General features: G+C 34.5%; 2 protein-coding genes and 1 long non-coding RNA gene across 4 annotated transcripts; 1 reads left to right on the top strand and 2 right to left on the bottom strand.

Annotated features, from left to right (window-relative positions):
* Positions 1 to 2,240: 2,240 nt before the first annotated feature.
* On the bottom strand, positions 2,241 to 3,887 carry LOC109003042. The gene is made up of 7 exons (XM_018980999.1): positions 3,749 to 3,887; positions 3,417 to 3,658; positions 3,091 to 3,312; positions 2,910 to 3,002; positions 2,720 to 2,821; positions 2,506 to 2,635; positions 2,241 to 2,269 (listed from the first exon to the last, which is right to left on the bottom strand). The coding sequence occupies exons 1-7, from the start codon at positions 3,885 to 3,887 to the stop codon at positions 2,241 to 2,243; spliced, it is 957 nt and encodes a 318-aa protein (XP_018836544.1).
* Positions 3,888 to 8,545: 4,658 nt separating this feature from the next.
* Positions 8,546 to 15,185, top strand: LOC109003045 ((S)-coclaurine N-methyltransferase-like). Its single transcript, XM_018981002.2, has 8 exons — positions 8,546 to 8,783; positions 8,877 to 8,985; positions 9,095 to 9,319; positions 9,480 to 9,579; positions 9,673 to 9,783; positions 9,904 to 9,987; positions 14,613 to 14,671; positions 14,770 to 15,185. The coding sequence occupies exons 1-8, from the start codon at positions 8,594 to 8,596 to the stop codon at positions 14,960 to 14,962; spliced, it is 1,071 nt and encodes a 356-aa protein (XP_018836547.1). The 5' UTR covers positions 8,546 to 8,593; the 3' UTR covers positions 14,963 to 15,185.
* Positions 15,186 to 17,835: 2,650 nt separating this feature from the next.
* Positions 17,836 to 19,150, bottom strand: LOC109003046. Of its 2 annotated transcripts, none has more exons than XR_001998090.2 (4): positions 19,016 to 19,150; positions 18,412 to 18,501; positions 18,177 to 18,240; positions 17,836 to 18,083 (listed from the first exon to the last, which is right to left on the bottom strand). It is a non-coding gene; the product is annotated as an uncharacterized LOC109003046 (long non-coding RNA). The 2 variants fall into 2 exon arrangements; XR_001998089.2 differs by having other exon boundaries at positions 18,985 to 19,150.
* Positions 19,151 to 27,784: the final 8,634 nt, after the last annotated feature.

The raw sequence follows: 27,784 nt of genomic DNA on the forward strand, positions 1-27,784 counted from the left end.
CTTTGATGGTGGTTAATTTTGGGCCGAAAGAGGATCCAGTGGAAGGGGAGCAAGAGGAATCTGTGGGAAAGGAGGACAAGGATGTGGCCAGAGTAAAACAAGTTGAAGTGCTATCTGGGGCTAGTTTGAAGGAGCACGTTGGTGCTTCTAGTATGAATGGGGACAGTGATAGTGCTTTATTTCCCAATGAGATTAGGCAGGTTATTTTGCCTTTGGAACCTGGTTGTTCCTTACAGGCCGAGGTTGGGAATGTGTCACAGTTAAGGGAGGACAAGACACATGATGGTGGCACGGAGGCGTATGACTATTTGGGTTGTATTGATATTGTCACGGAAGTGCTAGAGTTGGAAAGTCGATGGACAGGAATTACTCAGGAGGTCGATGAAGGTGAGGAAGGTCCCATTTTTGCGGATAGGAAGGAGGTAGATGATCTGCGAGATATATAAAAGGAGAAGGGGTATGAGTCAGATAAGGGGGTTCGTAGCTCTCAACTAAAACAATGACAAGCGGATCAACAGGTGAGACAATCCCGGGGGTGATATCCAGAACCTTTTCAAAGTGAAGAGCGTTTGCCTCATGTAGCAAGTTTGGCGGGTTTGTCGAATTATTGTGCTAGTAAAGCGATGGGTGGTAAGATATGGCTGATTTGGTGTGATGCTATCTCGTTTGAGATGGTAACTATGTCGGATCAGAGTTTGATTGGATGGTTTTCCTCGGATAGCCTGAAAGTGTTAGTGTCTATTTATGCAAAATGTCAACAACAAGAAAGGAGGTTCCTATGGCAGGAGTTAGAAGTGTTACAGGAAAATGAATATCCCTGGCTAGTGGTGGGGGATTTTAATATTATTAGAGAGGATGGGGAGAGTATTGCTGGTAATCCGAGACCTCTGGAAGCTAGAGGATTTTAATAGATGTCTAGATAATTGTGGTCTAGTGGATTTGAGATTCTCTGGTGGTCGCATGTCGTGGTGCAATGGTCATGCAGGTGCATCAAGGAGCTGTGTGTGACTTGATAGAGTTGTTATAAACATTGTTTTCTTGAGAGATTTCTCGTCGGCTGGATTAGAGTATTTAAAGAGGAAAAGCTCGGACCATTGTCCTATGGTTGTCACTTTATAGAGAAAATTTGAGAGCTATGGTTCAAAGCCCTTTCGGTTTCAAAATATGTGGTGTACTCATGAGTCTTTTAAAGCTTTTGTGGAAAAGGTGTGGAATGAGGGGCACTACAAAAAAAAGTAAGAATTGCAGGCGTTTATATTATCGGCGGTTGTTTATGCGCCGGTAAAAATATATTATTGCCGGCGCTTATTATTTACGCCAGTAAATAATTGAATTTTCCGGCGTTTATATTGTTACGCCGGTAATAATATCTAGCTTTGGCGGCGTTTACAAAAACGCCAAAAATTTATCTATTTTATGCCGGTAAATTAGCTGTTTCCCGACGTTTATATTATTACGCTGATAATAATATATAGCTTTGCCGGAGTTAAAAAAATGTCGAAAAGTGATCAAATTTACGCTGGTAAATTATTGAGTTTTCCGGCATTTATATTGTTACGTCGGAAATAATATATAACTTCTCGGCGTTTTGTTAAACGCCGACAATTGATCAATTTTACGCCGGTAAATTATTGAGTTTTCTGGCGTCTATATTGTTACGCCGAAAATAATATATAGCTTTCTCAGCATTTTGTTGGCATTTAATAAAATGCCGACAATTGATCAATTTTACGCCAGTAAATTAGTAGTGTTCCAGCGTTTATATTGTTATATCGATAATAATATATAGCTTTGGCATCATTTAAAAAAAGGTCGACAATTGATCAAGGGACTTGGATAATAATTTTTCTTTATAAATCACTAATTTCATTCAAAAAATGAGTCATAAATCAAACTAGTAAATAACATCTTACTAAGATTCACAACTTAGAAAAAGAGTAGTAAAACTAATGCATAATCCACCACTTCACCTAATACCTGAATTTAAAACTTTTAGAATCCATTCCAATTCCAACTTAGCAAAACGGAGCTAACGTCGATATATGGCATAAATAAATATTATCTCAATTAAGGAAAGTTGCAAATACCATTAAACTAAAATATTAATATAATTTTAGATTCTTCACTTATAATCCCTTCAATCCTCATCATCGTCATTCTCTTCCTCTTCTTCATCTTCCTCTTCTTCTTCTTCATCTTCCTCTTCATCGTTCTCCTCTTCTTCATCTTTCTCTTCCTCTTCATTCTCTATTTGATTTTGTCTTGAAGCCTGAAAATAAATTCAAATGAGAGTCCAAAAATTTCAAAATATTGTTGATTGATATCAACTAAACATATGTGGGGTGCTCACCTGTGCATGCACGAATGTGTTTACTAAGTTTCGCAATTCAGTTAATTCATTATGCATTTTATCCAACTCTTCCTTGAATATACCATCTTCTTGCGTAGAAGTTGGTAGTGAATGTTGACAAGTTTGCCTTGTAGGGGTTGGCCCAAACCCCAAACCGCAGACACGTCCAGGCCATTCTGGCCCCATAACTTTAGAATAAACATCATCTGATGCCCAAGTCATAGTTCCTTCAGACCCCATTTCTATTCGACTTGTGTCCTGTGTTAAAAGTTCCTCCATCTCAGCCTGTAATAGATAATAAAAAATACACATTATTCATCTTATAAATTCTTTAAAATTCAAAAGTAATAAATTTGAAAATAAACATACATATTTCTTCCTCGTCTCATCATTGTAGTGGGTGCCATCCTTTCTCTTATGGGTCGTAACAAACAATTGGGCTCGATTTGGCAATGTCTCAGTTGATTTTTTCTGCGTCCAATATTCTAGATTAAATACATATCGAAAATAAAGAACTAACAAATATTTAACAATAAATAAATACTAATTAAATAAATACCGCATCATGGGCATATCTTGCATAACTTTTTGATCCTCCGTTGTGAACAACCACCTGCTTCTTACAACACTCCTTATTTTTATTAAATTTTGACTACAACATGACAAAAATTATGAGAATTATGATTAAAATAACCAGTTGGTTGACTTTCTAAATCTAAGAGAAATGCGCGCGTTTTTACCTTATATTCTGTATCGAACCAAAGATTGGATAACTCCGCTAGTTGCGATAAGTCCACCATATCAGGACTTGCCCTTGCCACAACTTGTGCTGTAGATGTGTCTTTTTCAAGAAGTAACTTTTTCTTCAATTCGTGCTTGTAGTCTTTCCATTTCTTCCCCAGGTCCTTCAGTATCCATTTTTTGAATGCATCCAATTTGTCATCAGGAACTTTAAACTTGCCCTACAGTCAAAATAAATTTACATAAGTATATGTCTTGATTTCTAGCAAAATTTTCAAAAGATACCTACTTAATTAATCATAATGGTTTAATACAAGTTCTATACCATTATAAGACCCCACGCTTCCTCCTTTATGGTTTTAGGCACCGACCTCCAATTCTTGTAAATTATTGGAACCAACTTATTAGTTCTCGCTATCAAGCCACAAAACCTTACCACCTTTGAGTCTTGCTTTTTGATGGGTTGACCAAGATTATTGAGCTCCATATCAATTTGCTCCCCTTTTGGAAGATGCCAAATGTCATGAATTGAGTGCAATGGTCTTTTTACTCTACCTCCATTACTATCTGCAAAAATGGATTTAGTGACATTGTTACTATTTTGTAAATGTGCATTCATAGTGAAATAAATAAGAAGTAAGAAAAACATAAACATACCAACAATAACAACAAAACAATCTCCAATGTCTGAAAACAAGTCGACATTTTCTGCTTCCGAACATGGTTCTATTGGTGCAGGTGTGCATGGCTGGGTCTCTCTGTTGATCTCTATATGTCTGGGTAGTTGGTATCCCATTTGTATCGATGTAGAAGGTTGGGTCCCTTTCTGTGAAGATAATGATGGTTGGAAAGGACAATTTCTAGAAGGTGATGACTCTACCATCCTATCAACGGAAAGGGGCAGCCATTGATAGAGGGTAATGAATGGGCTACCCTATCAAGGGATGGGTATGATTGTGTCTCACTATGAACAGCTGATATTGAAGTAGATTGTCTTCGCAAGTGTGGTCTGATAGTCTTTGCCTTCTTTTTTGGACCCATTGTACCTATACAAAAACAAGTTTACATATATGAAAATTAATAGAAATAATAATATTTGGAGCATGATATGAGATAGAAGTAAAGTTATAGAAGATATCAAGTTAAAAAGTCTAAATATATATTTCTTACTCAACACTATTAAGGAGTTTCGATCGTCATTCCATCTATGTCATTTCGCGTCCACACAACGTCGTCAGTAGTAGGTTCAACAGCTTCATTGTTGGAAGTGTTACAACATTCGTTGACTAAATATTCATCCTCATCGTCGTCAATCACTTCCTCTTCACTAGTGTCATATACGTCTCTTGGTTTTGTCTTAACGGTGACAACCCAATTTGGGCATCTTTCATCTGCCACATAATATACTTGAGATACTTGGGAAGATAAAACAAACGGATCATCAGTTATCCGATTACCAGTGTGTACTAGATGAGAAAAATTTACAAGACTAAACCCAAACTTGTCCTCCTTGAAACCTTTACCCCTAGTAACGTCTGCCCAATCACATTTGAATAACACATATCGAGATCCATCATAATACATAATCTCAATTATGCGTGTTAATTGGCCATACCAAGCAGGGCCATCTTCAGTACACACACTAACACCACAATTCTGAGTTTTCTTCCCATTTTCGTAATTCCTAGTGCGATATTTTGTGCCATTGATGACAATTCGGTTAAATTCTTTGGCAACTTGCATGGGACCTTTAGAATGCATTACAACTTTATGACTCAATTCACTTCTTCCACTGTCATCCATTTTCATTACCTGAAAGGTTAGATTATTAGAATTGAGTAAATGACAAAAACTAGCGAGACATAACAAATTATGTAATATAATATTGAATGGGGTGTAAATAGTACATAGTCTTGAAACCAATTACAAAATTGGTCTCAGTGCCTCTTCTGTAGTTCGTCATTCAATGCATGCCTCTCATCAATTGTATTCCTCTCATGCACAATGGAAGTCCCTCCAACCAACGGCGCCACCACCTTCCGCACTTGGAAATCTGCATCGGAAGCCACATGTGAGACGCCAAGAACCAGCAATGGCCACCTGCATATAAAAATATACCAATCCTGCAACCTCTGTTTTAAGCAAGAAGAATAGAGTATTGTTCTCCAAACTGAGGGCCATGACTTGTTGCAGTTGGGCCATGACACCACCGCAAGCAGCAACAGAAGAAGTCAGAAAACAAGCCTCCACCGCCCAGTTGATCGATGTTCAGCACCACTAGTGCCCGTAACTCCCACGGCGTTTTATGAGTAAACTCCCACGCCGTGTAGTCGATTTCAGGGACGACTCTGCGCACGAAATCGATATGTGCATGGCTGCCACTTGTTAAATGAAACGGTGTGCATGGGCTCCTTGCTGAAGACGAAAAAGTTGTTCTTCCTTTCAACCTTGTGAAACGGTGCGTACTGAAGAATTGCATATTGTTCTGAAGCTGAAGCTCCTTCGCATCTCTTCTCTTCGTGGCCATCAATTAAATCGAACCGAAGATGTTTCCAACAGAGTTGCCATCAGATTTTCATGCACTGTCCGATAAAATAAAATGTTGCTCAGGTACACTTAGAAATACACCCTTCAGTACTGCGAGGAAAGATATTGATGAACTAAAGGTCAAAGGACTTTCTATGTCTAAGGTGATATCAATATGTCTGAATTTTTTTTTTTGGCCAGCTGAAGCTTCTTCGTTGTTCACTTCCTGCGAGAGAGATGTGCAGTGCAAAGCATTCGGAGAGTAGATGTACCAACAGAGATGGGACAACGCAGACGTAAGTGCACTGGTTCGTGAGCAGGAAACCAATCTTCTTCGTGCGTTCTCTCCCTTCTAGGCTTTCAGCCTTTTTTTCAATTCTATTGTCTTTTTTATTTTTTAAGGCCACGTGAGCAGGGGTGAGCAAGGTGTCCTCCCAAATGGATTACCTGTAGCAGAATTGGCTTTCATGGAGTCTCCGTCGCACAGCCCCTCTTGCCAGTACCCCATACATGTTGACACGAAGAAATGCATAAAGTGGAGATTTTTACGAGATGAAGTATATTTTTACGAGAGGCATCTTGAGAATGAATTGTAGAGATATGTACAAATTCTGTTTGGCTAAACTATCTGTAATAGGGTTTCAAAATGTTTTAATGTTCAGTATTTTTTCACATCTAATGATTTTATATATAGTTGTTATTAAATCACTTTCATGTGATTTGATTTGTAATTTTTTATTATTATATGAATTATGATCCATTATATCATATTTATTATTATTTTTGTATATTATATATATTTTTTTATTGTGGTATATCATATTATTGGTGCGTTAATTAATGCAATGCGCCGATAACGTATTCGTAACAGCATTTATATTAATGTTGTTAATTTAATAATTGTGTCCCAACATACTAGCAGCGGCATTTATGATAACGTCGCTATTTATATTAGTGGCGGCATTTATGGTAACGCCGCTATTTAAATTAGTGGTGGCGTTTAACTAAATGCCATTAATTTATTCAATGTGTCGTCAATATACAATTAGTAGCGTTTAAATAAATGCCACCAATTTATATGATACGTCGGCACCATACAAGCAGTGGTGTTTATTGTAACGCCGTTATCTGTATTAGTCGCGGCGTTTAGATAAATACCGTTAATGCATTTAATGTGTTGCCAACGTATTATTAGTGGCGTTTAAATAAATACCGCCAATTTATATATTGCGCCGGTAATGTACTAGCGGCGGCATTTATTGTAACGCCGCTATTTTTTGCAATGGGTTGGCAACGAACTAATGGCGGCATTTCGATAAATGCCGTTAATTTAGGAAAGCTAGCGGCGTTTAAAGAAATGCCGCTAAATTGAATAAAAACGACGGTATGTAAAAATAGCAACCATCCACTACCGGCAGATGGTTACACAGGCAAAAAAAAAATTAGCGGCGTTTTTTGGTATAGTTGCCGGCATTTATTGAACGCTGGCAATTTATACTTTTTTTGTAGCGGGGGTTCCTAGATCAGGATTAGTGAAGTTGGTTGCTAAACTCAAGCGCACCAAGATAGTACTTCGCAGCTGGAACCTTCAGGTGTTTGGGAGGGTGGACCTAAATATCAAAAGTCTGGAAGAGAGGGTTGAATCACTAGAAGCTCAACTTCTAGAGGAGTATCAAGTGGATATTGAATCTGAGTTTTTGGTGTCTAAAGCAGAGCTGCAGGTCTGAGAGATCAATAGAGAAGAAATCAGGTTGGCTCAACAGGCCAAGAAAAAATGGCTTCTCAAAGGGGATCAAAGTACAAAGTTTTTCCACGTGTGTGCTAATCAAAGGCGCAAGAATACAATAATTTCATCCATGAAGTTGGTGGATGGAGTGGTCTTGAAGTCGCCGGAAGAGGTGCATGAAGCTGCTGTTAATTATTTTAAATCTTTTTTGACAGGTTTGGGAGCAGGTTTACATCCGGATCTTAGTTCCTTGATTTCCAAAGTTGTATCTAAGGAGGAAAATAACTTACTATGCAAGTATAAAGAGGTCACAGTTAAAAGATGCCGTGTTAGTTGGGGTTCCACTTTCTAATGTTGATGTGTTATCATGTTATATTCCCAAATCACTTCAATAATGCATTTTGATGAGTGGTAGAATGATTTCGAAATCCCTATTTGATCTGCCGAGGTTTCCACATGTTTCATAGGAAAAGTTTGCTATATTGTATTTGTAGAAGTGTTTGGATTCAAAAAGTGTTTCATTTTATCTTATTTTATCACATCATTATAATTTTTTTAAATTTTTACATAAAATATAATAAATAATTTAATTTTTTTAAATCTCAAAATAATAATAATAATTGGAAAATGCTGGAGCTCCCGCTGGGGGCTCCCGCTGGGAGCTCCCGCTGGAGCTCCAGTGTATTTTATAATGTGTATTTTTTAATTCTTTTTTTATATAGATGTTTTTAATGATTTTAAATATTTTTAAAAAATAAAAAAATTTATAATATTATTAAATAATACTTGCTTAATCATGAAGTAAAATATAAAATATTTTTTTATGATTTTTTATTTTACTTCGTGATTAAGGAAGTATTTTTAAATAATTTTTTTTTACTTCTTTATTAAGAAAGTATTTTTAATAATATTTTAAATTTATTTTATTTTTAAAAAAATATTAAAAAAAATTATATAAAAAACAATTTAAAAAAAAAACACATACAATTTCTACTACAGTCCCAAGCGGGAGCCCCAAGCGGGGGCTGTAGCACTATCCATAATAATTTAACAATATTTTTTTGAAAAAAATGATATCATCAATCTCTATATCTAAACCAGCCTAAAAGTCATGACCGTGAGGCTCGTGGCAACGGTACGACAGGACTGGCCATAAATATAAGACGTTATAAAACCACTGGGATCGTCACTGTCGTATATATATTCACAGCGGGAGAGAGAGAGAGAGAGGGTAGGTTTGCGGAGTAGTAATGGAGGGTGGGCTACTGCAGGGACCATACGACGCCACAGTGCGGCTGATGCTAGCTTCATTGGAGCGCAATCTGCTACCGGACGCTGTAATCCGGAGGCTCACACGGCTGCTCTTGGCCGGCCGCCTTCGCTCCGAATACAAGCCATCTTCTGAGCTTCAACTCTCCCACCTCCTCCAATTCGTGCATTGTAAACCCCTCTCTCTTTCTCCCTCTAAATCATCATTTTTTTTGTTCTCTTTTAACTTTTGGCCGTTCCTAACTTCTATACGCTTACTTGTAGCTCTAAGAGAGATGCCCATAGCTATCAAGACTGATGAGCCAAAGGCTCAACATTATGAACTACCAACCTCCTTCTTCGAGTTGGTCCTTGGAAAGAATCTTAAATATAGGTTAATTTTCTGGGCACCAAAGTTTTCAATCTTGTTGGGTTCCTGTATGTATCTGAATATCAAAGGTTATGGTTAGCATAAATGTTGTTTTCAATATTGTTTTGTGCAGTTGTTGCTACTTCTCTGACAAGTCAAAAACTCTGGAAGATGCTGAAGAAGCAATGCTGGAACTCTACTGTGAGAGGTCACAGTTAAAAGATGGTCATGCTGTTCTTGACGTTGGATGTGGCTGGGGTTCACTCTCTTTATACATCGCATATAAGTATAGAAACTGCAAGGTTACAGGGATTTGTAATTCAACAACCCAGAAAGCATTTATTGAGAAGCAGTGTGGGTATGCCACTCTAACCACCCATATGCCTTATGACGACCACACACAGATGCATACCTTAGATTCTTTTGGATTTAAATAAGGTTTAATTAATTATTTAATTCTCTTTATTTTGCTTAAGCAATTACCTTAGGTTCTAAATCATTCCAGCTGTCTTCTGTAGGGATCTTCAGCTGCAAAATTTGGAGATCATTGTTGCAGATGTTAGCACATTTGAAATGGAAACTTCCTATGACCGAATATTTTCCATCGGGATGTTTGAGGTAACTTCTTTCTCAAGCCGTGTGCAAATGCCATTGTCACAATGTTTTTGTTGAGAAATGATTCAAGAACTAGTTTTACCGATTGAGACACAGCATATGAAGAATTATAAGAATCTTCTGAAGAAGATATCCAAGTGGATGAAACAGGACAGCCTTCTCTTTGTTCACTATTTTTGCCACAAAGCATTTGCCTACCACTTTGAGGTACATTGATTTTACTCTGTTTAAAACTTTGGACAGCCATTGGTGTACATTGCCACTTCTGGTTTTGGTTTTGCTTAAGATGTAGTGGTAATGATACTATTTGGCCACTTTTTTGAGTAGGACGTAAATGAAGATGACTGGATTACTAGATACTTCTTTACTGGAGGAACAATGCCTTCAGCAAATCTGCTTCTTTATTGTCAGGTGAGATTCGTTTACACTGCCCTCTCAAACTCGTTATAATTGTTCCTCTGATATTATTGCAATGTCTTAAAAAATGGCCATAAACTGTACTCCGTGTGTGAGACAATGAATGAATCCAGGCTATTACATGTAATTAGAGCACTCTCATTAAATTAGCCAAAATTAAAGGACAATTTTGATGAATGTAAGAAAAATTTAACTTTTGATTATTCCATTCACATAAATCTCCACATTGGAATAGCTATTTTTTCATTATATAATAATAAAATAATATAAGATGAATTTGGTTTTAGTTATTCACATTAAATCTTCACATTAGATTATACATTTATTCATTATATGGTAATGAATAACTAGTAATTTCAAAAATATTTCATTTTTTTAATTATTAATTTTTTTAATTTTATCATATTTTATTATTCTACTTATTATATATTAATTAATAATCATGTTCTTATTAAATTAATATATCACTAAGTCAAATTAATATATTAATTGTGATAAAATATGTGATAAAAAGAAAGGGAGAGAGAAATAATTAATAAAATATGTATTTGATGTATGTACAGTAACCTTCAAATTTGGAAAAACTTTTGAAAGTCATTGTAGCTAAATTCTAAATATTTAGAATTTGACTAATCTAATGTGAGCATATTTTACTCTTTAATAATTAAATACTCATTAGATTTAGCTTTTATCTAATCCAATAAAAGTGATCTTAAAGTCAAGAATTCTGAGTGTGCTAGGAGGGTTTGGTGTTCCAACGAGTGTAGGGGGACTTACGGGGTACCCGACCCTAAGATTATGATAAAAGATAAGTTTTATATATTTTTTATATATATCTATAAATATTCTATTACTATTACTATTATTATTATTATTATTATTTATTTTTATTTTTTCTCCAAACTCATGAGTCTAAACACTATTAAAATTTTTATTTCTTTTTAATGATAAAAACTCCCATGCACGTACGTCTCTTCTTCTTCTTCACTAGGTTTCCATAGGTCTATATATAGAACTCGTACATGATAGACGTAAATGTCTTCAACCTAGAGCTAGGGTTGCCGGAGCCACTGCACGCAAACCATCTGCACGACAGCAATGGTCTCCTTCCATAAACCTAGCCACCCACACGACAACCACCACGCCTCCACGCCTCCCTGTCCAGAAACGTGCAGCACCCACGCACGGCCAAGCCAACCGCGACCGGCAAAATCCGCCGGCCAACCGCCCAAGCAACGAGTAACCGCAGTGCCTCCTCTGTTTTTACACACTCAAAACAGAGTATTTATCCCCACCGTGGGCCAAAAGCCACTGTACCTCGCCAGCCCCTCACTTCGCACCACCAGACGAAGCACCACGTCGCTACATCAACAGACCCCTTGCACGACAGTTCGCGGGAGCCATGAAGCCGAAGCTCGGATAGCCACCACCCAACGCACGAAATCAACCGCCAACCACCCCAGGACGTCGGAGCACCACCCACAGTGCCAGAAACCGCCGACCAGCGCTGCCCCATCGAGCCCACTCCCTTCCGGTAAGCCCATCGTCTTCCACCACCCTTCTCTCTCTTCCTCTTGTTTCGGCATAACAGAATCTCGTTTTCTCTCTCTCGGCGTTGCACTTCCCTGCCCAGAGAAACCGGCCGCGTCGCCAACCACCTCCAGCCACCCAGAGTTGCCGCGCATCATCTCCTCCCTCTCGGTAAGCTCTGCCGTAAGCCTCTCTCCCAACTCTCCCGAGCCTCTGTTCCTCCTCTAATGATACAAGTGTTTTAAGTGTTCAGGTGTTAATTGTTAGTATTACATATATGCCCTTTTATTTATCTAGTATCTTGAAGGATTGTTTCAAGTATAATTACATTTGTAACTTTTACAGATTTTAGTTATCTTTAAATGAACTTGTATTTTAAATTGATCTTGTTCTTATATTATTTCAACAATTGTTTTAGTAATTTTATTAGGCTAAATATTGATATTTTTAAGGTTGAAGTTTTCCTTAAATAAATATATTAGTTAAAGGCTCATTTTTATAACAAAGTGTTTAAAGAATTTTAAAATATATTTCAAAGTATATTATTGAGACTAATATTTTGTTAATGTTCTTTTGTCTATTTAGTAGAATTTAATAAAATTATTATGTTAAGAATTTAATAGAATTTATTAGGTTTCTTATAATATTTAATAATTATGTTAAGAAATGAAAAACAATTATGGAATTTTTAAACTGTTTTATTAATTATTAATTAGATTTCAATAGTAATTGGTAAGTGTTTAATCTTTTATTTTAAATACTTATAATATATTGTATGAAATGAATCTTATAATAGATTTTGATATATTTTATGCTATTAAATTTGTAAATTTTAATATATGTTAAGAATATTTAAATGATATTATTATTTCTGTTTCTTGTTTAATTATGTTAATTATAAGAAAAGTAACATATTTTAAGAATTGAAGTTTTTATGACTTATTTTTAATAGAATTGATTATATCTCAAGTATTATACTAAATTATATTTTTAAAATAAGATTTTGCTATTAGTATTGTAAATAATTTAAGATATCAGTATTCATTAATTTTGTGATAAATAGAATATTTGTTTGATTATGTTCTACGATGTGAATTTAATTAAGTAGGATATTAATACTTATTCGTCTCCAAACAGATTTAGTGATAGTTATTATTGCGTATATGTGTCGATTTACGAAGTGATATTCAAGAAGAAACGCAGCGAGGTAAGTAATTTGATAATAAATTAGGATCATCATAATTCAGCTTATATATAAGTATTATTCAAGCCAATTCATTTCCAGTCAATTATTTATGAACCACTCATGTCATATGCAAACATGTTATCCAGCATAGTATACGATCATGTCATTCTGCATCATGTTTAAATTCAGAAATTATGATTATGTATGTAATATGTCATGCATCTCATATGTATAAGAAATGTAAGACATCTTAAATTCAAGTGTAAGATAAGATCAGATCAGTTAATAAGATGGCCATTCAGATGCATTGTACCAATGCGTACAATGCAGTTCAGTTCATGGTGGATGTGCAAGCCACGAACTCAGTCGTGGTCTACCATAGTATGCCAGAATACTATCAGCGGCTCCCCTTGCGGCCGCGAGACGTGGGGCCGGTGCACAACCTCGCACACATGGTTAAGTGTATTGGCCAGTCAGTTAAATCAGTTAAATCAGTCAGATCAGTTAGTTAAGTCAGTTAATTCAGATAAGTCAGTCATACATAGCATAAGTATCAGTATAAACAGTCATGAATTTTAAGCTCAGCATGAAAGTTTTTATGAAAATCTTATGTTTATTACGTTTACGTTGTGATGGATTTCTTACTGAGTTTTTTACTCATTTTAATTTATTTTCATGTTTTTAACCACCTAGGTGAGGATGATGATTACGAGCAGGCAAGCCAGGAATAGAAGGAGCAGTTAATTTTAGTTTCAGACTTTCTAAAAATAAAACATGCTTTTATGACATGAATTTATTTAGTTTATTCAATTAATTTTTTTAGAAAACATTTTATTTAGATAGTTTTTCTACAAAATAAATCCTAAATTCATTTATTAAATATGAGATTTCTTGTCGGGTTTGTTTTATGAAAAATACGTGACACTCATAACCTACGGGAATGGGGTGTTACAGTTGTGGAAGTATATAAGGCAAGGGTGGGGGGATTACTTGAGTAACACTCGGCTGTGTTTGGGGGATGGCAACAAAATTAGCTTTTGGGAGGATGTGTGGGTGCGAGATTTGGTTATTGCTCGAGATAAGGAAGTTATGGTGGCTGATGTGAGGGCAAGTAGTCAAGATTCACAGGTGTGGAATATCAACCTCACTATGGAGGTACAAGATTGGGAAGTGAGTGTGCTGGAGGAGTTCTTTAACTCGCTATACAACATCATTGTTGGGGTTCCAGTTGAAGACACGATGGAATGGAGACTTTCTAAGAAAATGAAATTCTTGGTTCGCACTTTTTATGATTTACTTTCAGCTCAAACTAGGCCTAATTTCCCGTGGAAGAACATATGGAGGAGTAAAGCACCTCCCAAGGCTGCTTTCTTTGTTTGTGCAGAAATAGTGGGGAATCGGTAGACCATTTACTACTACATTGTAATTTTGCAAGAAACATATGGAATTATTTCTTCAACAGTATGGGACTAGCTTGGGTAATGTCAGGAAGGGGTGGTGGAACTAATAGCTAGCTGGAGGGGATCACTGGGACACTACAGATTGTAGCTTTGTATTTTCTGGTGTATTTGGAGAGAACGAAATGATAGACTTTTTGAAGATCATGAACGTTCCTCGGAGGATTTTAGGTGATTTTTTTGGAAGACTTTATTTATGTGGGCCATTGCTTTAGAGTTAAATGGTCTCAGCTTCCATAACTTTTTTGTAACAGTTTCTAGTTCTTAATTTGGTGTACTCATATGTATAACTCCAGTGTATTTGGGCTATGTCTATCTTTATCAATACAACTACTTATAAAGAAAAAAAAGTCAAGATTTCTGTTATGTGATCATATTCAAACCAAGGAGGTAATTTAGAGTTGGTTTCACTTATCAATGGCTTCTTGGCAATGGTTTACATGCAGGACGATGTGTCTGTTGTTGATCATTGGCTTGTGAATGGGAAGCACTATGCACAAACAAGGTAAGGGTGTTTCTGTTTATGGTCTATATATTTTCTATCCCAGACCATAAGTAGAAAAACAAATTAAGAACTCTCTTTTTTTTCTTTTCCCTTTGCAGTGAAGAGTGGCTTAAAAGAATGGACAAGAACTCAACTTCCATAAAGCCGATAATGGAATCAACATACGGCAAGGATTCTGCTGTCAAGTGGACTGTCTACTGGAGAACATTCTTCATTGCTGTCGCAGAACTCTTTGGGTACAATAATGGAGAAGAATGGATGGTTGCACTTTACTTATTCAAAAAGAAATAAAAAACCAGAAGCCAAAGCTCCTAGTCCTTCCAGTTGATTTACTTCTCCTAATCACTGTTTGCCTAGTGCTCAAACTTGGCAACTGACGCCACAAATAAAAAATAAAAAATAAAAAACCACTTTTCTCGCAATTGTTCTGATTATGTATGACTTGCTTTACGCGAAAATAAAGAGACTAGTGCATGTTTGGATTGCGGTCGGAAATATAGTTTATAATTTTAAAGTTTATAGCTTATAGTTTAAGTAATATGTTCTACTCTTAAAAATGTATTTACTATTTGATAATTATATGTTTAAAATACTTTCAAACTTGTTATATTTGTTTGGAAACAATTTTAAAAAAGTGATTTCTGAGGTAGAAATGACATAAAAAGATCATTTGATTTTTTAAAGAATATAATCATATCCTTGAAAGTTTGAAAGTTGTAATTATCTTCAAGTTATATGGATATTTTCGCCCATTGATACTGTTTTTAAAATTAGAACTACATTATGCATTATTTGAAAAATGAAATTTGAGGAAAAGTATCAAAATCAAAAGGACTTTTTTGATTTATTTGAGATAAAGTATTGTAATATGTAACAACCATATGCTAGAAGGCTGGGCACCTGCTATGTATTGTACTTTGCAGGATAAATTTTGATCGAACCACTTGCTTGTTGCGTCGTGAACTCGTCAATCATTATACAGGTTTGGTTAGATTGTAGTCTTGTCCAGGAAATTGCAACTGTTAATTGTGTTAGTCGTTGCTAGTAATGCTGTGTCTTTCCCACCACAAGGTCTTTTACAAACTTGAAGTCCTTGTCTGATCTTCCACCAGTACAAGTGCATGACTGACCATATATGTACGTAGTTGGCAGTTAGAGCTGCATTTCTCGTGTCACATCCGGTGAATTTTATCATTTGTAATCTTCTATGGCCTGATTGGAGCTCTCTGTCAGCATTCCATTGTGACAAGCCCTAAAGTTGTCTTGCAAAGTTTGTGCATAAAAAGTCATTGGGCCATGATCATGATGAATTGCCTTGCCCCCTTTAAATGAAGTATGATTAACACCTTGTTGCCATTCTTATTTCTAGAAGCATTATCATACTTGAGCAATTTTTTTGGGATTATAATTCAAGAATTCAGCATAAATTCACAATACAATGATAGTCAATTAGTAATCAAAATGATGCCTTTTTTGTCCAGGCAAATGAACAAGCTTATGGATATTGTAGAGATGAAACCTTGGTTCTTTTGAAGGGTGTGGGTTGGCTTTGGTTTCTACTATCGAGTTTTCCATAAAAGTCAATGAAGTGATCTTTCATTCAATATTATGTTTTATAAGACAAAATATGTGGCCTGATTGACATAAACTCTCAGCCTCTAAAATAGAGGTCTTGGTTCGAAACTCCCCATCCCCAAATGTATCAAAAAACACTATGTTGTATAATGTCGAGGTTTGTTATGAGGAACTCTTTTGATCATGAACCATCTTTTTCATTTTTGATGGCCTTTCCCATTATTGATTGCAAGCTGGCATAATTTTTCCAATTCTGCACACTCATCACGTTCACAAACCCAGAGATTGACTAACTAGATTTAAACGTTAGTTGGGGTTCCACTCTCTAATGTTGATGTGTAATCATGTTATGTTCCAAAATCACTTCAATAACGCGTTTTGATGAGTGGTTGAATGATTACGAAATCCCTATTTGATCTGCCGAGGTTCCACATGTTTCAGAGGAAAAGTTTGCATCATTATACAGTCTATATGCTATTTGCAGAAGTAGATCGCTTTTGGAAGTTCTCATCATGATCATGCATGTCTCTTTTCCCTCATTTTTCTTTGATTACGTGTGGGCACCAGGAATGCCGAATGGAGGCAAAGATTCTGTGTTCATTAATGCGAAGATGGAGCCTCGTGGAGGAATGTGAATGTTTCCAGAAACCGAAGTTTTTAAACTTCCAAGTTGTAAACCCTCGACTATTTTGGCATTTAAAGTATTTGACTGCGCATGCATTTTGGGGGAAAAAAAAACTCTTCGTCGCTGCCTAAATTAATTAATTAGAGAAAGTGGGAAGGTGGTGTTACTATACACCACACTCTCATCCTATTTTGATTATACTAAGTAGTATGTGGCACATTAATTACCATTAGATGATAAAGAAACATGCAATAAATGATCATTTAATGGTGATAAATGTGTCACATCATACTTAATAGGATGAAAGTGAGATGGTAGTATAATGTATAGAATTTTCTTATATATATAAGTTTTACATATATAGCACAATTCCACTTAATTAACACGTATAATTTTTCATTTTTGTCTTTTTGTATTGATTTTAATGCTTAAATATGTATGTTTAAATAGAAGAAAAATTTTACTCATCATCCCACACACCACTCTTTTTTTTATTTTATTTTATCAAATGTGTAATATATGGATGATGAGTAGAAAAATTCAATAAGTTTAAGAAGAATAAAATCAGAAATAATTTTTAAAAAATTCAAAAAAAAAAAATGTAGTGTATGGAGATGATGAGTAGCAAAACTCTAAATAGAATGACAAAAATGACAAATCACATATTGATTAGGTGGTGGTGTGTGGTGTAAAACTTCCTTATAACATTAATTATCAATTAATTATTTGCATCACTATGCGGGTGCATGCATAGAATTATAAAATTCAAATTAAGTTGAAAATTTTCCGTAGAAGTTAATGTTATCATCTCCATGATTTTCTTTGACAACGACTCCATAATTTTGAGTTTTTTTATATCATTTTCTGTCAGTTATATGAAATCTATATCAACGCACAAAACATTTCAAGTATTGGATGGCCCGCCTGGATGGACCATGTGCCAGAGCATACAGTTCTGATGAGATTTCTTCTGAATTATCACCATATTTCGATATAACTTACATCAATAAATATTATAATAGTTATATCAATTTTAGATACAACTTACGTCAATAGATATTATAATAGTTATTTCAATATTCTTACATGTAAAGTGAAGGCCGCCGTAGCAATTATTGATAGAGCAAGAGAGCATGTCTCAAGAATATTGAAATCAAGATCCATCTTAATTCCCATAATCCAATATTCTACGACCACGCATAATGCAGGAACCTGAAATATTAATTAGGCCATTAATGTACTTTTAGTATAAAGTAGTTTATTTTCAAAACTTGGCAAATTAAGAAAGCTTTTTCAAATTCTCACCACAAACATTGCAATTTGAGTTATCGTTGCAGACCGGCCCTAAAGCAACACCTAAATTTATATCCTGCAATGTTATATATAATATACCCATAAAAAAAAAAAAAGAGAGTTAATTAATCCTGCAAACATTAATGTGCCCATGCAGAATTTTCCCTTATAATCTTCTTATTACAAAATAAATTAATTGTCAAGACAGAAAAGAACTAGAACCATATATATAATTGCTAGTACTCACCAACTTGTTCTTAAAAGCAAATATGATTGCTCCTGCGCGCATGCTCTGCTGCACTTCCAACAATTGGTAACAAGATTAATCTGATGCATCCTGAAATCAAGTGTACTAGAAATTATTGTTTGCTTAATGTCAATTATATATATAGAAGTTACGATACGTATACGTCAATCATCCGTACAGAATCGTCCGGAAATTGCCGAAAATACGAAGCTTCGCGGAAGCTGCATGCGTACGTACACATGATATATGCATGTGGGGGCGGCAAAAATTTGGAGGTTGAAATATGGTCATGGCTAGATGTCAATCAGACCTTTGATTAGGCGAATTAAACATCGGTATTTCAACTTTTAAAAGGCCAAGTAAATGAAAAAGAACTACCTAGCTATGGCGTTGCATGCCCATGATTGATGCATTAATGCATGGTGACAAGCATATACCTGTTATATATATGATTGCATGTACATAGAGAAGGGAGATGGTACTAAATCATTCATAATTATTTAAAATATATATATATATATATATATATATATTTATATAACCTTAAAATGATCATAAAATATAAGCAGTTACCTGCATACCCGTAAGGCGTAAGCACCAATACCTTAATTCGTGAGCGTGGAAAGCTCAAAAGACTTATGTTGCCAAAGTCACATCCATAGGGAAATTTGGAGTGGCAATTATATTTATAGACACCCAATGCTGTATGATCATTGATTTCCTAGCTCCTAAACAATAATGCCAGCAATTTTGTCCTTTTGGAGTTTCTTCGATGAACATTAATGGAGAACATATTATATATATAGGAATAACCGTCTGGTTTTTGTATGGACCCTCGCGCGAAGTTTCCACGAAGGTTCCCCCATGCATATGGTATGGAGGTGAGTTGAATGCTCTCTCCTAGGACTGTATATATATCTTCGAGGCATAATTACGCAGGGATCGAGAGCTAGCCAGCCACAAGAAATCGCGATAGCTAGTGCTATGTAAATGCATGTCTTGGTCGTGCATTTTAGGTCTTGTTTGTTTTTACATATAAGATAGGTTGAGATTAAAGTTAAAAGTTGAATAAAATATTATTAGAATATATTTTCTAATATTATTTTTATTTTGAAATTTAAAAAAGTTGAATTGTTTATTTATTTTCTATAAAAATAATTTAAAAAAATTGTAATGATGAGATGAGATGAGATGTGATGAGTTGAGAAGTTTTTTGAAAACAAACGAGACCTTACTAACCCTTTGTCAATAACACAGCCATGGGAACACAAGCTCCTAGTCATGATCATGACTATTTTATTTCCGTCGTTTGGCAACACCAGAAGACAATTAATGGAAATGGTGAAAATGATTAAACTGTACTCAATCATAAACTGACCAAACACGTCGATCACGCTCCAAGCTATTGAGAACTTGACAAATGAAAGATAGAAAAACTAAAAACTAGAAAGCAGAGAGAAGAGAATGAAAAATTATCATATATTGCATTGAATAGATTGAATTAAATTGATAGAAGTGCTTTACATGTACTTATACAGAAATAGAAGTGCTTTACATGTACTTAACAAAATAACAAAAAATAACTGTCAAGGCTCATTCTCTATTTTGCTATTTTCATATTTTGACTTTAATTCCATATCTTCTATTTTTGAGGCTATACTCCAACACCTCTTCAAGATGAACATGAATATTAAGGATGTTCATCTTGTGAAGAGTATGATGAAAAGGTAAAGAACCAAGTGGCTTTGTAAGGATGCTTGCCAAATGTAGTCGAGATGGAATGTAAAATAATTTGATGAGGTTTTGCTGCAGCTTTTCACAAACTAAATGGCAGTCAATTTGAATATGTTTGGTTCTTTCATGCTAAACAGGATTTGAGGCTATGGACATTGCAGACTTGCTATCAACATACATGAAAGTTAGCTGAGAATGGGTGATTTGTAAATCCTACAATGCATAAACCAACCATTGGACTTCACATGTTGTGGCTTCAAGGGCTCGATATTCTACTTCAGCAGAGGATCGACTTATAGTTACTTGCTTTTTGGACTTTCATGAGATCAATCAGTCTCCCAAAAACACTGCAAACCTTGTTACACTTCTCCTTGTATCAATGCACCCTGCCCAAACACTGCAAACCTTGTTGCAATTTTGAGGATGCTGAGAAAAACAATCCTTAACCTGGAGTGGCTTTCAAGTACCTAAACACTCTAACTGCTACTAGATAATGACTCACAACAGGCTTAGTAAGGAATTGGTTTAGGACTTGAACTGAATATGCAAGGTTTGGTCTTGTAAGTGTTAAGTATAAGAGCCTCCCAATGAGTCTTCTGAGCTGATGGATCTTCATACAAATTAGAATCAGTAGCTTTGAGTTTTAAATTGGTCTCCATTGGAAAGGCAGCAGGCTTTGTACCAATTGTTCCTGTGTCTTGAAGAATATCCAACGCATATTTCTTTTGGCAAAGAGAAATGCCTACTTTTGATCTTGCTATTTCCAAGCCAACAAAATATTTTAGTGGCCCCAAATCCTTTATAGTGAATTGATCATGCAGAAACTCTTTTAGGAGTTGAATTTTCTGTAAGCTATCACTAGCTAGCAACACATCATCAACATATACCAGCAATGCCATGAAGGATGTTGTGGGTTTCTTTATAAAAAGAGAGCAATCAAAGGTTCCTTGAGTGAAACCATAGCTAATGAGGGCAGTGGACTGTTTTTCAAACAATTTTCTAGATGCTTGCTTGAGGCCATAAAGGCTTTTCAAAAGATAACAAACCTTATTTTCTGGATTAGGCATTCCAAGCTCCATGTAAACTTCTTCTTGTAAATCACCATGTAAGAATGCTTTGTTTACATCCAATTGATGAAGATGTCAGTTCTTAATTGCAACTAAAACAAGTAATAGTCTAATAGAATTCACATTTGCCACAGGAGAAAAGGTATCAAAGAAATCCAAATCCTCTTGTTGATTATAGCCATTTGCCACTAATATAGCCTTGTGCCTTTCTATGCTTCCATCAGCTTTATATTTTACTTTGAATACTCATTTACAACCAATAGTCTGTTTATTTTTAGGTAGAGTAACAAGGTTCCAAGTTATTTAACTCCAAAGCATCAATTTCATTTTTCATAGCTTTTTGCCATTCAGGAAATTGTGCAGCTTGTTTATAGGATTTAGGTTCTGGACATTTTGAAATTGAAGCAAGAAACGCTCTATGTGAATTAGATAGTCTACTGGCAGATAAGAAAGATGAGATAGGATATGGATTACCTTTAGAACCATCTTTAGAAGAAGTGAGACGTGTTGCATTTGAAGAAACATTGCTGCAATAATAGTCCTGCAAAAAACTGGGTTTCTGTCTAACTCGAGAAGATTTTCTTCTGTTTGGACTATTATTAGATTGATCATGAGTTGTGGAGATATTTGGACTATTGTTTGGTATAGATTCATTGATAGACAGAGTTAAATTACTCTGATTAGGAATAACAATTGGAATTTTAGAATAGTAGTATGTACTATATGAATCTTCTGAGACAGGAAATAAAAAGGAATAAGTATGAGAATTTGTGAGGACGGATTTGAATAGGAAAATATTTTCATAAAATTTAACATTTAGTGAAATTAAAATTTATTGCTATTAAGATCCAAAACCTTATAACCTTTGATATCATATGGATATCTAAGGAATACACATTTTGTAGCTCTTGGATTCATATATATCATCAAGGTTGGTTAATGATAGATTTCATGGTCATATATACTAAAGTGGTTTTTTCCTAAGAATAAAGTAAATCTCGGTAAACATGATGGTTTTAATTGGCCGTAAGTACTTTAGTTATGTCATGTCATTAATCATGAATGTGTTTAATTATATATATATGGTATTGATGTACGTAGCATGGTAAATATATGTGGACGATGTAAACTGGCCAGACACAATATTACGTAGCTAGCTAGCAGCTTGCAGTAATAGTACTACTACTCATGGCGCGCATGGTTAAATATTGGCAGCATCCATATATATTGCATATTGCATAATGTGCATGGCCCCATTTAAAAGGATTAACAGAACCATGGCCAGCAAATTATGAAGATTAAGCACGTGAACTTGTTTCTCTCCACAAATAAACCTATGTACATATATATAAGTAGGTCGAGTAATTTGACTTTTAAGTAGCACTGTTCATCCGGGCGGCCGGATCATAACAGATCTTGCGCGTTTATTTTATCGTGATGAGTTGTTTAATTATTATGATGGCCGTGATGCATACGGAAGCCACCGAAATTCTTACCGTATGTTCAAATTTCTTTTTCAAACATTTTTTTAAATTCTTTAGACATTTTAAAAAAATTCACAAACTTATTAAAAAAAAAAAAACTTCTTTAAATATTAAATAAAATAAAAACATGGTTGTGTTCGCTGCAGATAATTGCAGAAACCCGATAGGTAGCGTGAAAGTGCAAAGATGAGAAGGGATCGAAGCTTTTCGGCTCAGTTTTTTTTTTTTTTAGTGATTAAGAAAATGTTGTTTAATAATATTATAAATTTTTTTACATTTTTAAAAATATTAAAAAGTGTTAAAAATATGATGTGAAAAAAAAAACAAGACTCCAGTACACATAATTTTCGTAAAAAGGGATAAGGCTGGAAACCTACTCCCAGCGGAAAGATCAATAGGTTTTTCACCAGTGGTAGCTCTCAGCAAAAAGAGTAGGTTTTTCCTATACAAAAGAATTGGCTTGCCAAAAGAGAAGGTAGGTTAAAATTTATATAATTAATGTAAAAAATATCTTATATTAAATTGGATAAATTTTTTAGATTTTTATTACAGTAATTGATTAAAGATGAAAAATTACAATTGATTGATTAAACATTAAAATATTAATTTTTTACTTCAAATAAATATTAAAATATTAGTTTCTCACTTCAAGTAAAAATATTAGTTGATTTGTAATTAAGAAATTTATATATAATTGTAGATGAATTTAATTAAATATTTTTTTGTTATTAATATTAAATAACTTTTAAAATTTTGATTTTTTTTCTTATTAATTTAATTATAATATAATTATTATTAACAATTAATTAGTAGAACTATAAAACGTAATAAAACGTAATTAGTAGACTACGGGGCCCCAAAAGGCAAGAAAAGAGAGACAAGGCTCATGATCCTTCAACACATTAGTAATTGAAAAATGATTTACACGTGATATGATATTTGGTATAATATTTTATACAATTATATTTTAAATAAGAGATATAAAATATTTTATAAAAATAATATTATTTTATAAAAAAAACTCTCATTTTATAATATTATTGTGTAATATAATATATAATATATTGTGTATATATATTGCTCAAGAATAAATTATAGATTTTTTTTCTAAAGCGGTAAATAAGAAAACTTTGAGGTCATCATGTAATGAAAACTTGCACGCACGCACGCACGCACGTACCTGCAAATTATTCATCAGAAATTAAGATTAAAAGTAGAAAAACATAAGTTACAGCTTGTACGTATACGCAGTACGCCAGTACCTGCAACTTTAGCGATAGCAAGGCCAACACCAATTCCTGAATAAAGTAGGAACATCATAAGACACAGAATGGAGAATCTGCGCAGCTGAGGGATTGGAAACTTGGGAATTTGAACGAGAATTATTTGAGCAACGGCGAAAGCCATTAAGTATGGCATGTGATTAACATAACATGCATGATCAGCTGCGTTGCGACAATTAGAGAGCCAGTTGATATCCCTGTTTGATTGAATAAAACAACCAAAATTAATTAGGGACTAAATTAAAGGATTAACCAAAATGATAATTAAGATACTGTACGCATGATTTCAAACCTAGCTACGGGAGTCATCATTAGGGCTGCAAATACAGTGTACTCGCTGGCTGCTCCAAGAAGGTTCACGTACTGAATCACCCAGCATATTTTGACCTTAGCCCCATCTAGAAAGTAAATTATAATCCATGAAAAGCCAAAAATAAAAAAGATAAAAAATGATGAACTTTGTTAATTTGATTGGAAAAAAAAAAAAATTACCCAAGTTGGATCGAATGGCATCCATGTAACTATGGTTTCTCTTAGTAGGTGAACGATAGCAAGCGCTGAGCAAAGCGGAGGTGCAGTAAGTCACGAGGGAGAACCAAATGGTCACGGCCGGACCAGCAGCCCATCCAAGTTGTGCAACGTTCCCTGGCAACGACTGAAAGGAAGGGCTAGCCACACTAGCCATTGTTATGAAAACACTTGCAGTCCAAACCGTCCCTGCACAGTCGAGAGTTAACATGTATATAATATAATTAGGAAGAGCGAACACATGATTCAGCACGGCATGGACTAGTTTGAACCACAAACCAACCCATGACAGAAACTATTATTTTGAACACCGGCCTGCCTTAATTACCTGCTCGCTTTGGGCGGCGGCCATCGTCGTCGACGGACTCAGAGTCGCCGCAGCCTCGTGAGAGCAGATCTTCGTCGGAAAGCTGGTGATTTGTGTCAGTGTTCTGAATCTGATGCATCTCTATCTTGGACTGCATATATGGTATTAAAAATGCATCATGAACATAAACAAGAATGAGTTTATATAAACATCTATGACGCATTTTTAGGCATCATATGTAAAAATCTATATGAAATGAAAGTGATTAGGAAGAGCTCAGAACTCCAGCGATTTTGGGAATTCCAGAGTTTCCATTGTGTGTGTCATTGTGTGTGTGTGTTCATGGGCATAAACTAGAGAGAGAGAGAGAGAGAGAGAGTCTAACTTCACCGCTATCGCATGAGTTCTGATCATGACCGGGAGCTTGAGTTCCCATGGCTGTGTTCCCTGCAGATAAATGCAAGTTCTAGCTTACAAAAATAACGAAATTCTCTGAATTTAAAGCCCACTCGACGCCACGGACCTAATCTACTGATTTTATATATGTCATGCATACGTTCCAGTGAGGAATATATGCATGCTTTTTCCAAGCCAGCTGCGAGCCAACCTAACATGAGTCAGCCTAGAAATACTTTGGCTTTATGAAGGGATCATAATAATTAGACCCAATACTATTAATTAAAAAGATCAACACTAGAGACAGCATCTAGCTCATGTGGCTATGGTAAAGAAAAGAAGAGGTATAGAAAGCAAAGAAAAGGTACGTAAAACTATAACGTACGGCTTTCAAATCACGAACTCAAAAGCTAGAGTAAAGCTTTCTTTGCCGCTATGTTTGACCGCCCTAGTTTTTTATCAAGGCACAACAGCAATAAATTATATATATGGAGCAAGCCAGCTTTTCGATGATCTCATGTGAGCTAGATAGGCTTTTGTTGATTAACTTGATTATATTGTTTAGAGATAAGTGGGTTGAAAATTTAATGATCATCTTAGCTTATCTTTAGAAAGAGATTTTTGAAATTAAACTTGATGGTTTGTAAGCTTCTATCTATAAGGGATCAGTGATTCGATTAAATACAAGCTTTTTTTTGTGTATTTCGAATGATTGAAAACTTGATAATTATGTAATAGTGACTATATAGTATTATTTAAGAAAGACATAACAATAGTACTTGCTTATGAATGTACTTACTAGGATCAGATTTCTTGGAAAAATTTATATTAACTTTTTTCTCTCTCTAATGTAAGAGTATTTGGGACGAAGTACAAGTAGTGATCATCAGGAATGATGGACGCGGAATATATAAGCTGATCATGAGGTTAAGGGTTGGATTTATATATGGGTGGAGATCATTGATGTATTGTGCATGCACATTATAATTAATGGTTTTAATTTTCAGAACAATATGGATATATACATATATATATATATAGTGTCTATTGCTGATCTGTATATATAATGTATAGTTGGGAAGCTGTAAAAACAGACAAAAAAGTTGAAGGAAAACAACAACGACAATAATAACAATAATAATAAAAGAAAAAAAAAGATTAACCGTAAATTATGCATGGAAGGCAAAAAGGCAAGAAGTTGAGTGATTTTCGATACCTACCTCTAAAGATGTGTTCGAATGTTAAATTAAATTGAGTTAAGTTGAGTTGAGATAATAAAATATTATTTTTTAATATTATTTTTATTTTAAAATTTAAAACAATTATAATAATAAATTGATATAAGTTTGAGATCAAACTCATCCTAATAGCCAGCCTCGTCAAAGAATATGAATACAATTCCATACGCTATCCAAAGTCCACACAAATCAACCGGCATCAAACAACTTTTCCAAAAAGACAAGTACATATGATGTCACGAATCCAGATTCCAGAATGTCACGAATCTAACCACCCAAATCAACCCGGCCGCATTAAAAATATCGGAATCTTCTACCAAAGTAGTGATTCGACGTGTGCGGCTTGATTTGCCAATTTCATTTACTACCAAAGTAGTAGTTGATGTTGTAAAAAAAGTTCAAGCCACACAACTGGTCAATTAGAGAGAGGAAGGGAGAGAGAAGCTCGCCTAAGTTGAACGGAGCATGTTGGAGCACTGGATGATCAGTTTGTTACGTTATTATTCCAAGCCCGAGCATACACTAGTAGCGTACGTAGGTGTGTACGAATACTGCAAGAAAACTGGCCAGTCTTTTTATATAAAATTAAATAAATCTATTTTCGTCCTATATAATCAGGCCGACATAGCTTTTTAAAAACAGCAGTGATATGGTAACAATTTCTCTACCATTCATTTACAACTTACTAATAAAATAAAATTTAAATTTAACTAAATTTTAATTAAATTACACAAAAGGAGACTGTAAAAGACTCAATAAAATTACAATAATTTTAATTTTCAATATTTTTACTGGTCAAATTTGACTAGTCCAAGGAGCTAAAAAATATTATTTTGATAATAAAATAATCCTCTTTTCCCCAAAAACCATATGTACGTAAAGAAAAATAGGAGAAACAATAGAGAGAGATTATCGCAACCAGTCAAGCCACGAAAAAGTCCAGCGAAACAAGACGTTGCTGGTGATGCTTTTGCTTGGAACTTTCCTCTTCAATCTTATTAAAAGCATGATAGTTATAAAAATAAGAACTTTGAAAAAATATATCAATTTAAATAATATGATTGTTGTAAAAAAAGACTTTTAAAAAATTATATTCGTTAAGAATAATATGAATGTTAGAAAATTAATGTATACTTTTCTAATAACGAATAAATATTTAAATTACAATTAAAATTAAAATAAATAAAAAGATAAAAATTAATATTCTAATAGAATGGTAATATATTTATTGAGTCTGTTATTTAATATTTTTAAAAAATAATTAACTAAATTTATAAAAATAAATTCTCTAATTAAAATTTAGTCAAATTTTGTTAAATCTATTACTAATACTCAG

The sequence above is a fragment of the Juglans regia genome, chromosome 6 (genome assembly GCF_001411555.2).
Source record: "Juglans regia cultivar Chandler chromosome 6, Walnut 2.0, whole genome shotgun sequence".
Classification (NCBI taxonomy): domain Eukaryota; kingdom Viridiplantae; phylum Streptophyta; class Magnoliopsida; order Fagales; family Juglandaceae; genus Juglans; species Juglans regia.

Bases quoted from the DNA above. Each gene is read 5' to 3' on its own strand.
- LOC109003042 (XM_018980999.1), bottom strand. From the start codon at position 3,887: ATGGGATACCAACTACCCAGACATATAGAGATCAACAGAGAGACCCAG. The intron at 3,659-3,748 runs GTATGTTTATGT...CCATTTTTGCAG, and splicing joins TTGTTTTGTTGTTATTGTTG to ATAGTAATGGAGGTAGAGTA. The intron at 3,003-3,090 runs GTAAAAACGCGC...GTCATGTTGTAG, and splicing joins GGTTCGATACAGAATATAAG to TCAAAATTTAATAAAAATAA.
- LOC109003045 (XM_018981002.2), top strand. From the start codon at position 8,594: ATGGAGGGTGGGCTACTGCAGGGACCATACGACGCCACAGTGCGGCTG. The intron at 8,986-9,094 runs GTTAATTTTCTG...TGTTTTGTGCAG, and splicing joins GGAAAGAATCTTAAATATAG to TTGTTGCTACTTCTCTGACA. The intron at 9,784-9,903 runs GTACATTGATTT...TTTTTTGAGTAG, and splicing joins CATTTGCCTACCACTTTGAG to GACGTAAATGAAGATGACTG.